The 14,108-nt window shown below is 37.1% G+C and overlaps 1 protein-coding gene and 1 long non-coding RNA gene across 15 annotated transcripts in view; one reads left to right on the top strand and one right to left on the bottom strand.

The window, feature by feature from the left end:
- The window catches only part of LOC128698165 (uncharacterized), a 420,261-nt gene that overhangs the window by 376,874 nt on the left and 29,279 nt on the right, over window positions 1-14,108 (top strand). For all 13 annotated transcript variants that reach the window (XM_070088900.1, XM_070088907.1, XM_070088896.1 and 10 more), the window contains one exon: window positions 12,697-12,912. In XM_070088900.1, coding sequence (XP_069945001.1) covers window positions 12,697-12,912 — 216 coding nt within the window. The remainder of the gene's footprint in view (window positions 1-12,696; window positions 12,913-14,108) is intronic.
- LOC138853236 (uncharacterized) overlaps window positions 12,763-14,108 on the bottom strand; it is an 89,972-nt gene continuing 88,626 nt past the window's right edge. For both annotated transcript variants that reach the window (XR_011392459.1, XR_011392460.1), the window contains exon 4: window positions 12,763-12,896. This is a non-coding gene — a long non-coding RNA (uncharacterized lncRNA). The remainder of the gene's footprint in view (window positions 12,897-14,108) is intronic.

Genomic DNA, 14,108 nt, shown 5'->3' with positions numbered 1-14,108 from the left:
TTTAAAATATTTTTTTAAATGTATATCTTGTATTGCGAAATTAATTTTATAATTTTATTTATATATGTCAAGGCTGATAATTTAGATAAAAAGGGCTGAACTATGTAACTTAAATTCTATACAAAGGTTGTAGCTGGCAACTTTGGCATGCTGGTGAAGGTAACTGGCCCACAGACAAAAATAGACGCAGTAAGGTGTGTGCAAAGTACGGAGGGTACAGCATGTTTCTCTTGGAGGTTATAGAGAGTGTTCTTACCTCACTTGGTGAACGTCTTTTAGTTTATGCCACTGATGTGGTTATAGGCTACCTTCCGTGAGTTAGTGCCTCTCATATCCTCTGCTTCAATAATGCTCTCAGTAACATGACAGCTAATGATTTAACCTAAAATATAAGTGCATTTCTGCTTATTTTAGTGACTGCAGATGTTATCTAGTGGAGAGTAGAGGCAATGTTATGTGAAGACATTGTCATTTGTTTATCCGTTTGAATATATTGCACAACGTACTGAGCACTTGTTACGACTTTGGATTTTACTCTCTCAAGCATTATATTTGTCTTTAATACTGACGGAAACTAAATTACCTGAAGTACAGAATAATAAGGTAATATAGAGGGTGTGAAGTATTATTAAGAAGGTAAGACAAAATATTGTGTATGTTTGAATTGATTAATATTCTGGGGGAAGGATACAGTGAAACACTTTCAGAAAATTTAAAAACACAATGCAAATTAAAAAAGTATTCGTTTAGTAAGAAACTTGTTCTTCAGTATTGTTGGTATAGAACTTGTTTAAAAATACCATATGGAATATAATGAATTTTACACATCTGAGTAATGGCACAATTAATTGTTACGGAAATCTGGGAAATTCCTGTTATTAAGGAGGTAATAAATGCATCGTCTTTCATAGACAAAGACAAAGATTTATTTCATCATGATACAATGTTTGTACATAGATGGGTGACATTTGTTGTTCATGCAGAAAGCCCATAGTTATGCAGAGGATTTTTGGGCAAGCTTAAGCTTAACTTAAGACTATAATGGCCATAATTATTACAGTGCAACCTCAGTGTGCGACCTTTATTCATTCCAGAAGGCAGTTTGAGTGCCACTCTGTTTGAGTATCGAACAAGTTCTTCCCAACCAATTTTCTGTTTGGTTGGCTGTTATCACTAATCATCATAGGCCCCATGCTGACTTATTTATACAGATAATGTAAAAAAAAAAAAACACCAAAAAATGTGAAGAAACACAAAATAGTTTACAGCGAAGTTTGGTTTAGTGCTGCTTTGTTTGAGTAGGGAGCTGGTCATATACCGAGGTTCCACTGTATTTGCTTATATAAAAGGACATTAAGGGTATACAAACAACAAATTCACATGTCTTAGCGAAGGAGTGTTTTTAGGTGAGAGGACCCGGGTTCAAGTTGATATATATAATAAAGTGTATAGATGCCATTTTGCCACTTTCAATGTCAAAAGGGTATAGTATTATCTTATCGTGTTGCATTATTTTGTCTTGATGCTGGTGAGAGGCTCTGGATCCAAGGAACTGTTTTTATCTTCCAGATGTTAGGATCAAATTTGAATGCCTCACATACCACAGGTGGTATATGTCCCCATATGAGTTTAGCGCTTTCCCATGATTATAATAAAGCAGTGGTGAATGTCATCAGTTTTCAATTGCTGATGCATCACATGAAATGAATGGAATGTTTGATGGGTTTAGGCTGTGTAGGCACAAGTTTTGTTGGATTCTATGCAACAACTGGGAAATGCATCTGCTGGTCAGATTTAAACTTGTAGTGTTGTGTTCTCAGAGGAAGCAATCTTTTGATGTTGTTTTTGACTTTATTTGGTTAACTTAGATTAAATTAACTTAATGTTCTTTTTTGTGGTTATAACATATAAAATCTGGAAAAATTAAAATCCTGCTTTTCATGTGATAATTTCTGAGTGTCACATCTGATCAGCTTCAACCCTTCTAGGCTGATAACTCAGTAATGCAACTTCTGAGTGGCTTCAAGCTTATTCCCCTGGTGCATTTTAGGAGACTGATTCCTTTGCTCTCTAATTTATGATTTTATTGAAATTTGGATATTTATTAGTTTCCTTATGATGACTTGTGAATGCCTCTTCTGAGTCCCTTCAAATCTTCATTGCTAATACATGTATATAACTACGATATCAAGTCATGCCACACCCTGCATAATTGCATTTGTATGCAGTGAGGCACTGGGGGCTGGGGTTATGGAGTACTGGAATCCCTTTATCGGATTGCGTAGTTGCTGAAATGCATATACAGTGGACCCTCGGGTAACAACATTAATCCATTCCAGAGAGCTAGCCTTTAACCGATTTAGCCTTTAGCCGAATTAATTTTCCCCATAAGATATAATGGAAATCCAATTAATCTGTTCCAGACACCCAAAAGTATTAAACAAAATAATTTTTTTACATGAAATATACATTCCCCTACACAGAAAACAATTATTCATGCACAATAAACAATACTGAAATGACACTTACCTTTATTGTGGACTTGTTGATGAGTGTTGAGACGGGAGGAGGGGAGAGGATGAAGATGTTCTATCGTTTGGAAGGAGAATCCCCTTCCATAAAGACTTCAGGCACCAGGTCCTTTTCTGGGGTTACCTCTCTTCTTTGTTTTTTAATGCCACTATGACCAGCTTGAGTCACTGGACCCCTGTTGCACGAAATACCTGTCCAGAGAGCTCTGTTTCTCGCGTCCCTTTAAGATTTCCCTACAATGGGATACAAGAGTGTCATTGTACATGTTGCCAATACAGCTTGCAACAGCTGTTTCAGGATAATATTCATCCATAAATGCTTGCAACTTTGTCCACATTGTACACATTTCCTTAATCTTTGACGAAGGCAACTTCCTCCATCTCCCTTCCTCCTCCTCTGAAGCAAATTCCTGAGCTGTTGATCTGTTGCTGTTGCACCTGAGGCTATTGCAGCTCTGTAGCGGTTAGCTCTTCATCGTTGTCGTCCTCCAACAACGCTTCCACATCCGCCACTAACCTCCAACCCCATGGACTTCCCCAATGCCACAGTAGATTCCACAGCTGGCATAGTCTCCTGAGGGTTAGCCCCCTCTCTTGTACACATTGTGGCCACAATTTTCTCCAAGCAGAGTTCAAAGTCCTGCAAGTCACTCCCTCCCAAACCTTACCTGTAAGGTTTATGCAGCTGAGGATACTGAAGTGATCTTTCCAGAATTCTCATTGGGTCAATTCAATGTCTGAGGTCACTTCAAAGCACTTTTGAAACACTGCTTTGGTGTACAGTTTTTTGAAGTTTGAAATGACCTGGTGGTCCATGGGCTGGAGGAGAGGAGTGGTATTAGGAGGCAAAAACTTCACTTTGATAAAGCTCAACTCCCCTGCAATTTGCTCTTGCAAGTTGTGAGGATGAGCAGGAGCATTGTCCATTACCAGGAGGCACTTGAGTGACAATTTATTTTCCAGGAGGTACTTTTTCACAGTGGGGCCAAACACGTCATAGAACCAGTTGAGGAAAATGTCCCTAGTGACCCATACCTTACTGTTTGCTCTCCACATCACACACAATTTAGTCTTGATGACACTTTTTCTTGAACACTCTGGGAGTTTCAGAGTGATACACGAGTAAAGGCTTCACTTTGCAGTCCCCACTAGCATTACTACAAAACATGAGAGTTAGCCCGTCTTTCATAGGCTTGTGTCCTGGGAGTGCCTTTTCCTCCTGAATAATGTAGGTCCTGTTTGGCATTTTCTTCCAAAACAGGCCTGGTTTGTCACAGTTGAGCACTTGTTGGGGTTTTAACTTTTCAGTGTCTATGTACTCCTTAAAGTCCTGCACATATTTTTCAGCCGCTTTTTTGTCAGAACTGGCAGCCTCAGAATGCCTTATCACACTGTGTATGCCACTACGATTCTTAAATCTCTCAAACCAGCCTTTGCTGGCCTTAAATTCATCAATAGCAGCACTATTTGGAGGCATTTTCTTAATGAGATCCTCATGCATCTGCCTTGCCTTTTCGCATATTATTGACTGAGAAACACTATCTCCTGATAATTGTTTCTCGTTTATCCACACCAACAACAGTCTCTCCACATTTTTGAGTACATTTGCGATCTCTGTTTTGTAAGCATACTTGCACCTTTCGCAACAACAGCTTCCTTGATTCCCATTTTGTTGGCGAAGATAGTATTATTATTATAATCAAGGGGAAGCGCTAAACCCGGAGGATTATACAGCGCCTGAGGGGGGGGGGATGTGGAAGGCATTCAGGCTTAATTCGGGGAGCTGGAGAACAGATCCAATTTCCTAAATCAAGAGCCCCACACCAACATCAAGGAACCTTCCTTGAGGGGCCAAGATAGTAGTGATGGTTGAATGGGGTTTGTTATATAACCTTTCCAACTCAGAGATATGCACTCCACTCTCGTACTTTGCAATTATCTCTTTCTTTAATTCAATAGCATTTCTCACTCTTTTTGCCACAGGGCTGGCACTAGAAGCTTTCTTGGGGCCCATGATGGCTTATTTTGCAGTTACAAGCAATAAAAATAATGGAATAATGCAAAATATATTGCATGTATGTGTGGAATTGTCCTCGCTGGCTTTGTTAACAGTGGCACATTGGCTGTACACGGAGTCGTGGAGTGGCCTGGCCCGCTCAGGCTGTGTGGACACGTTTGGGACAAAAGCCCTTAACCGAATAATTTTGTGTTAGCCAAGCCAGTATTTTTATGCCAAAGCGAGTCATTATCCAATTTTGGCACTAACCAATGACACCTTTACCTGAGGGTCCACTGTACTTACATAGTTCTTATTACTGTTCATGTGAAATACTAAACTCATATACTGTATGTCATTCAGTGTAAGGAGTGGTGGAAGCTCGATCCTCCATTTGCTTAGAGCAGGAGCGACATACTACATAACAGTCCTCAACCAGTTGATATCTTTCTTCTAGTAAGAAGCAAGACATTATACGATATACACTGATGTGGTGGGTGTACGTACTGTGAGGGATACATGTGTGCTGGGTGTACTATGAGGGATACATGTGTGCTGGGTGTACTATGAGGGATACATGTGTGCTGGGTGTACTATGAGGGATACATGTGTGCTGGGTGTATTATGAGAGAAACATACATAGGTTGTGTCTAAGTAGCCTTATACTCAAGGCTTCTTAGACACAAATCTTGTGTTTTATATTTGCGTGTGAAGCACAAGAATTTTAAAGTAATAGTGTTATGTTTAATGTGAGTGATTTGTATTTTGAAGTAGAAGGAATAATAATATAAGATAAATTAACTGAGTGAGGGGCAGAAGAACAGTAGTTTAACATATTATTTTTGTTACATTATATTTATGGAAAGAGTTCGATCTTTGAATCATTCAGCTCTTTGGGTTAATTAATAACTTTATTTATGGGATATTTCATGATGTAAGAGAAAAAAAGAGAGAATTAGATTAATGTAAGGGAATACTGTAAACCATATTAACTTTAGGCCCAGCTAACATTCTGTAGGCCTACTGTGTGTTAATGGCAGCATCCCTAACTTGATATAAATTTCCAATTAGAATTAGTACTTTCTGTTTTTACTAACATTTTACATAGTGTTTTAGCCAAGTATTAACATAAATTTGCAACTGAAGATGGCATGTTAAATATTAACACTGTACAACTCTATATATGCTAAACCTTTACACTGTATGTAGTTAGATATTAAACCCTAGTGTAAGAATATTACTTTATGTGTGCGTATTTATTGTAGTTAATGTTGATTATGTAATAATATTAATAATAATGATAATCATCTCCATGGGGAAGTGGGACAGAATTCTTCCTCCGTAAGCCATGCATGTCGTAAGAGGCAACTTTAATGCTGGGAGCAAGGGGCTAGTAACCCCCTTCTCCTGTTTATATTACTAAATGTAAGAAGAAAAACTTTGTAATGTTTTCTTTTTTTTGGGGGGTCACCTGCCTCGGTGGGAGACGACCAGTATGTTCCAAAAAAAAAATTATAGCAATAATTTATTTAAAAAGGATACAAGTGATAGTTTTTGTGAGTCACTCACAATATGCACAGCAATTTGGGTCAAATTAAACTATTACTTGAAGTACTTAATATTACAAACATATACTATGTCTGTGGTGCTATTTTAAGTTATGAGTTAAGTACCAAGTATTAATAGTGATGGATAAAAGTTTGTATAGTATATAGAAGTTCTGGTCATGGCTTATGAGACAGTTCTTTGGTAATATTTATGTACTAGTCAGTATTAATATTGAATGGGCAGGATAATAATGATGATACAACAGAATGAAATGCAGTCAGAATGATAACAAATTCCCACTACAGGCAGAACACTCCACCAATATTCAAAACTCTAAACCTACTCACCATACAAAACATCCATACCTGTTACTGCACCTACTACATACATAGAACACTTAACTCTGATATTAACCCTCCCCTCAAACGTCTCCTTACCAACCTCAACAGAACACATGACCATAACACAAGACACAGATCACTCTTTGATGTTCCTCGAGTCCATCTCACACTATGCAAAAACTCAATGCACATAAAAGGCCCAAAAATCTGGAATTCATTACCTGTGAATATAAAAGAAACACTGTTTATAAATTCAAGTCTCTTCTTAAAAATCACTTACTCACCCACAACCAAATAAATACTGAATAAATGTATCTCATAAATGTTTAACCTGTGACCCAAATCAAACTTTGTTATTTTTAATTACATTATCTAACAGAATACTCCATTCTACTGAATGCACAGCAACACAGTAAATGACCATATGACCTGTCTTTGAAATACTAATTTGTGCTTAATTGTTAACTGTTTACAACAATGTTTACCACTGAATATATCATTGCTTAGTTAATCTTAAGTTAATTTTAAGCCTGCCCATAATGCTCTGCATACAAGGGGCTTTGGCATGTTGCACTTAACCACTGTATTTCCTTGTACTTCAATGTATCATGTTAAAATTAATAAATAAATAAAATAAATAAATAAATAAATAAATGATGGATAAAGATTTAAGATAATGTGAATAAATTAAAATTTAATAGTAGTATTATAAAAATAGGATACATGGTGTAATGAACAAGGTAACAGCAAATATAGTAACTTGAGAGTGGTTTAAATAATTTATTTTGCTAGATTGCATAGAATTACATGATGGAACTAATTCAGTACAGTGTCTGTTTTAGCTTATATAGCAACCTATTTTGTTACAATTTTCAATACATCTAATAAGTCATTCCACATTTTTGGCTCTTTAATTTTTATAGTTTCTGTAGGAGTTTAAATGAACATGAAGAACATCAGAGAGATATTGACCTCTAGTGTGTTGCCTGTGTGTTCTCTTATGATTTTCCGGGGAGTGACCTAGATGAGCTTCAGTATTACAGTGTAGTGTTCTGAAAATTTGATATGAAACAATATTAAGTTAAATAAGAGCATAGTGTTTTGTATGTAATTAAAGTTTGTGATGGCTCTGGTAGCTGCCTTTTGTTGACTGACTATTTAAAAACACAGGAGAGCAAACACTAGGACATATTTATTAGAAAACGTTTCAGTCCTGGGACCTCGATCACTTCTGACATACAGAGGTTAAAAATAACAGCATATATAGGCAGAGAGTGGGATGTAAATGGTCCCACGACTAAAATGTTTTGTAATGAATATATCCTAGTGCTGGCTCATGTGTCTTTCTAAACCAATTCATTGGTATCAATTACCAAAGTTCATACTACTGATTATTGGCCTGCGGTGGTTTCTTAAAGTGAATCTCTGGCCACATATTGCACATGTGAGGTATGGTAAGTGAGAGAGAAGTATAGTGTTAGTAGCTTAAATTGTGGCACATCATAACAAATTGTAAAAAGTATCCCTACAGTTATTAACACCTTTTATTTTTTTTTCTTGTACCTGGAGAAGTTTTTGGGGATCTCCCCTGCGACCTGGTCTGTGACCAGTCCTCGCAGTGGATCAGGGCCTGACTAACCAGGCTCTTACTGCTGGCCGCATGTAAACTGACGTATGAACCACACCCCGGCTGATCTGAGCATTACATTTAAATTTTTTGTTGACAGACCATGGAATTTCCCCTCATTTTTTTCTTACTTTGATCACATTAATTCTGATATCTAATTGGGGACATGTTTTGTTTCAAAAAATTATGCAGAATGTTTTTTTCATTATTAAGGGTGAGTTTATTGGTAACCATCCAGGTGTAGACTGGCTTTAGTTGAGTGTTATATGTAGTGCTTAATATCATGAATCAGAGCCAGATGGTATGATACACTGTTGTGTCATCAGCAATGAGTACAGGTTTCAGATGTTGGGTAGCATTTGGCAGGTTATTAATATAGATGATGAAAAGAAGATGGTCCAGGATGCCATACAGTGAAACATATAAATTAATTGCTAGGGTACTTGAAGAAGTGTTGTTTATGTCTACAAGCTGGTCTCTCTTACTGAGCAATGATTCAAAATTCTTGTACATGTGCCTTCTGAGTTTATAGTGATTTAGCTTGGGTAGAAGAATCTTGTGGTTAACAGTATCAAAAGCCTTTTATAAATTGTTAAAATGTCCTGTTAGGCATTATTATACTGACATTTGTGGGTTTTTTAAGATCTGAGTCCAAACTGACTAGGTGTGAGCATATGGTGTCTGGTTAGGTATGTGTACAGCTGTTTGCGAATTACTTTTTCAAATAACTTTGATAATATTGGACCATGTGGAATGTCTGTAAAGGTTTGTGCTTTATGTTCTGGTTTCATTGTTTACTTAGGCTAGGTAGGAAGTGTTATCCATGATGCACAGTGCTCACTCACCTGGTCATAGATTTTTTTTCAAAGGCATGAAGAGGTTGGAGGAGACAAACAGTTATGCTTAGGTCAAAAATACTGGCAGGTGGCATATTTAAAGGCACAAAAAATGTGCCTACTAGTAGGCTGGACACAGTTAATAGGTTAAAACTCCTTTTTTTCCTTTCCCTTTCTTTTTCGTTCCTATGTAATATGGGTGCACAAACCTGCTGGATGCTCCAGCCTCTGCAACTCAAAGCTTCCATCCAACCATTCCTGGAACAACCCCTACCTCACCTTCCTTTCACCTCAGATTTGTACACCCTCTTCACACTATCCCTCTTCATCCTCTCTACATGTCTTAACCACCTCAACAACCTCTCTTCAGCCCTCTGAATTATACCCTTGGAGGCCCCATGTTGCCTTTTAATTACTATGTTCCAAATTCTCTATATTATTCACACCACACATCACTCAATACAAAACATCTCCACTACCTCTAGCCTCCTTGCTGCAGTGTTTAAAACCCATTCCTCACACCAGTATAAAAGTGTAGGCACTACTATACACTGGTACATTCCTTTTTTTGGCCTCCATAGATAAACTTCAGTGTTTCCACAGATGCCTCAACACACCACCCATCTTTTTTCCCCCCCTCATCTATTATATGGTTCATCTCTTCTTTCATAGACCCATTTGCTGACATGTCTATTCCCAATGCATTTGCATTCACTTCCTCCATACTCCATTTTTAAAATCTAATATTAAATCTATCATAGCATGAGCTTTTTTGCTACCTTCATCACCTTGTTCTCTTCTATGTTCATTTTTAATTTCCTTCTTTTACATACCCTTCCAAATTTGAACAGCTACCTTTGCAACTTGTCAGAATCCCCTGGCAAGAGCTGTGTCATCAGCCAAGAGCAAATTTGATAACTCCAGTTGTGTATCATATCCAAAATCTTTTAATCCCAAACGAGTGAACCATCAAAACCATCTGCAAGTTTAGACTAATTGACAGCAAAGAACTGGCAAGAATAATATTTATTTTTACAAGTATGTACTTGATGCAACTTGTAGAGGCCTAGCTGACATCACTGACATACTATATAGAAAGCCCCTTGTTATGCAGAGCATTTTAGGCAAGTTGGGTTAATTTTGTTCCCCCAGGATGTGACCCACAACAGTTGACTAACACTCGGGTACATACTTACTGCTAGGTGAACTTGGACAGCAAGTGTCTTGAGGAAGCACGCTCCAGTGTTTCTACCCGTACCTGGGCTTGAACCACAGACCTCAGTGTGTGAACTTAGACTAACAAACAGCAAATAACTGGCAACCTGCCATATGCAAGTACAGTATGGGAACACTGGGGAGAGAACACAAGACTGTAAGAACAACTTCAGGAAGAAAAAACAAGGAGAGGATAGGTACTAAGAATCAGGTTTTCCCAAGGTGGAACCCTTCCAGAGGGGTGTCTTGATACTGGTGAAGGGCTCTTGATCCAAGGAATTGCAGCTACCCTTCCTCAGATAAAACTTGATTGCCTCTTGTTCCCAAGGTATTATATGACCTTTTTTTATTTAGTGTTTCTCCGTCATTATGATAATAAACCCGATGTGAAAGAAATATGAGCCAGGGAAAAAAAAAATTTTTGAGCAATATACTATGGAACAGTAAATTATGGAACAATATATCATGGAACAGTAAATTATGGAACAATATATCTTGGAACAGTAAATTATGGAACATATCATTGAACAGTAAATTATGGAACGATATATCGTGGAACAGTAAATTATATAACAGGGATTGAATGTCAATACCAGAAGGCAGCAATGAGGGGCGATGGTACTGGAAATCATTGACTAAACTGACAGTAGGTCATACAGCACCTGAGGAATGAGAGGTGATGAGGTTTGATTCAAGGAAGAGGAGGATATATTTCTAACTTGTTATATTAAGAACCTTTCGCCAGGGTCAGCCCACTCAGTGTTATGGTCTCCACCTACATACTTTAAGAGAACAGATAAGATTTTGTTCAGATTTTTAACCCTGGAGGGTTAGCCACCCAGAATAACCCAAGAAAGTCAATGTGGGGAAAGTCATTGGGGTCCTTAAATCTTATCCCCCAGGATACAACCCACACCAGTCAACTAACACCCAGGTACCTACTTGCTTGCTAGGTGAATGGGGACAGCAGGTGTAAGGAAATATGCCGAGTGTTTCCACCCTTGCCGGGAATTGAACCATGGACACTCAGTGTGTGAGGCGAGAGAGTTGTCTGTCAGACCATGAGACCATAAATGAACCTACATGAATTACACATTGATGTTGCATCAGTGTATTTATAAATCATAGCACATTTCAGTATATGACAATTATACAAGGATATTTTTGCCGTAAATGCTTTGTTACTTTTTTTTATGTACATATAACAAAATAATTTTATTAAAAAACAATTGGAATTTTTTCAGAATTCTGTACCTATTTTTTGGAAGTAACTGAGTATATTTTATCAGTGGAATATTCAACCACTTCAGTAAGTTTATTTTCTCTAAAAATAATAATAATGTAATATTTATAAATCTCTCGTGGGTCATTCAGTGCAGGAGGTAGTGGAGGTTCGAGCCTCCATTCATGATGCATCCAAGACATGCTAACATTGTACTCACCTACGTGTCCCTTTATTCTCCATAATCTGTGCAAAAATCCATATTTAAGAAGTACAGTATTAGGTGTTTTAACATACGTTTACCTGGATTTTCTTTGCATACCACAAGGTATCAGGTATGGGATAGTTTAATTTTATAGTATGAGAAAGTATTTCACTATCGTTTTAGCACTGCACTGGGCTAAGCTGCTAGTAGAAAGGCTGGCTGTACTACTATTACTACTACTACTACTAGTAGAGACATACATTATGCAGAACACTTGTGCCTTTGTTTTATTTATTAATTAGTTTATTTTTAATGTCCTGTAATACCCACAAGAAATGTTTGCTATATGTACAGTGCTTCTGTTCAAAATGTTCCTAATCTTATAATGTAGTCTGAAATTATGTGGTCATTCTATGATAAACATTTACTTCATCACTATTTTTCAAAAAATGTTGTTTATTCCTGAATATGAATACTTCAAAGTTAAATTATAATTTTACAATGAAACATGAATTATGTTACTAGACATCGTTCAATTAACAAGACTGTGTATCAGTATCATGTGTCATTACAGAAGGTACGAGATCACGATGGTGTCTGCACATGGTGCGATTATCACCCAGCTGACATGTACACTCTTAGATTTTTTCATGAGTTTCCTAGAATAAGCAGCATTTCATTGGCAAAACTGATTGGATTAAAATGGTTTCTTTTTCTGAATGCGGCTCACAGTATTTAGCACACTGTGGCCATTGATTAAACTCTGTACACCAGACCTGAGCTTATCATCGATAGATAAATTATAAATATTTACTAATAATAATGATGTTTCTTAATTTGACTTACTAAGCCTATTTTATAAAAAATAATATTTGAGACTATATTATATTTTTGTATTCTGCATTCACTATAGATTAAATACATTATTGTTTATTATAGCTTGAGACATTATGTATACTGTATTTGTATATTTAAATATATATACAATACAGTATTATCATCTGATTTATATACATGTATATCTTGTTGGATAGTAATACTGTACTGTAATTATTGGTGATAGCTTATGATTATCAACGGTGTTATGAGTAAAGCCTTCTGAGAATGCAAAGGCTGTGTGTTGGCAAAGCTTCACGTTTGCATTGCACGTCTCACGCTTGCACCTTGGCTTGCAGCTCTTCGGGCCTGGCTAGCAGCTCAGAAATATCCCCCGCAACCCCCGACTCCGACACCACCAGTTGGACTTGCTGGGAGCGTCGGGTTGGTCTTAGTGAGTTTGGTAACAAGGCCCGTCGCTACTGGAGCTCAGAGGAGAGTGGCTACATAGAAGGGGTTGAGACGCCCCTCGACACCTCGTTACATATACATCTTTCTCCTGTGCATGAAATCAAGTGAGATTCAGTAACAGTATAGTACACATGTTGATATCTAGTTCCTGAAGAAATGTGTGTGGAAACTAAGATAGTCAGCTCTCTTATGAAGCTCCTCCATAACACATACTATGAAGGCCGTTCCATCCAACATTCGTCTTTGGATATCTAATTACATTTATAAAACACTGCATTAGCTAGAGGAGATTTATAAAGGAACTGACTATAATCAAATTTTTTTAAATATGAAATTTGAGTACAGCCTCTCTTCATTTAACGACGGAGTTCCGTTCCCAAGACCACGTCGGTAAACGAATTTGTCGTTAAGCAAGGAGCACACTATAATGGTAGCGGGTTTGCATCAACCATCTTTGATGTTGATTTAATCTCATCTTTGCACCATTTATAACATTTTCAGTATGTTTTAAAATGTTTATACAGTAGTGTACTGTATATTGTAATAAAGAGAATAGAGAAAATCAGCTCTAATATACATTATTTAGGTATGCATACTGGTCAGAGAGCCCATCGTAAGTCCGAGTCATCAGTAAACGAGTACGTCGCTAAGTGAGGAAAGGCTGTATTTTAATTCTATATTAATAAACCAACTGTATTCTAATTATATCCTATTTATAATAATGCAGAGACTTATTATAGTTCAAATCCAGATCAAGTTGAAATAATTGCAAAATAATTAAAATATATAAATGTATGTCCAAAACAACCAGGGGGGGGGGAAAGTTGAATGATAGCTCTAGGCCTTTCATGTTGCAATCAACACATCAGGAGCTTGCAATGTAGAGGTGGTCCAAGCAGATACAATCACAGGAAGCACCTTTGCTGGAGCAAAGGCACTTTCTATCTATCTATCTCTTTTTTTTTTTTTTTTTTTTTACACAGGGTTTGAAAAGGTTAGGTTAAGGATCCCTAGCATTAATGACAAGCTATTTACAGGTTAAGGATTCCTAATTTTATTGACAGGCTATTTACAGGTTAGGGATTCCTAACTTTATTGACAAGCTAAGAGCTGTTACCTACATTAGCTTATTTGAAAGCATTTTTATTATGAAACATACAAGTAGGGAACAGGATGAAGTTGGAACTATATGTGGGCCAGAATTTTCATTTGATCAACTGACTTTATCTCGTTGACATCATAATGCTGCACGAATGTGTTCCAGACTTGACTCATCCTGGGGATAAATGATATCAGACGA

This window comes from Cherax quadricarinatus, chromosome 26, assembly GCF_038502225.1.
Source record: "Cherax quadricarinatus isolate ZL_2023a chromosome 26, ASM3850222v1, whole genome shotgun sequence".
Classification (NCBI taxonomy): domain Eukaryota; kingdom Metazoa; phylum Arthropoda; class Malacostraca; order Decapoda; family Parastacidae; genus Cherax; species Cherax quadricarinatus.
The sequence above is the reverse complement of the archived record's forward strand: the minus strand, read 5'-3'. Positions and strand labels throughout refer to the sequence as shown.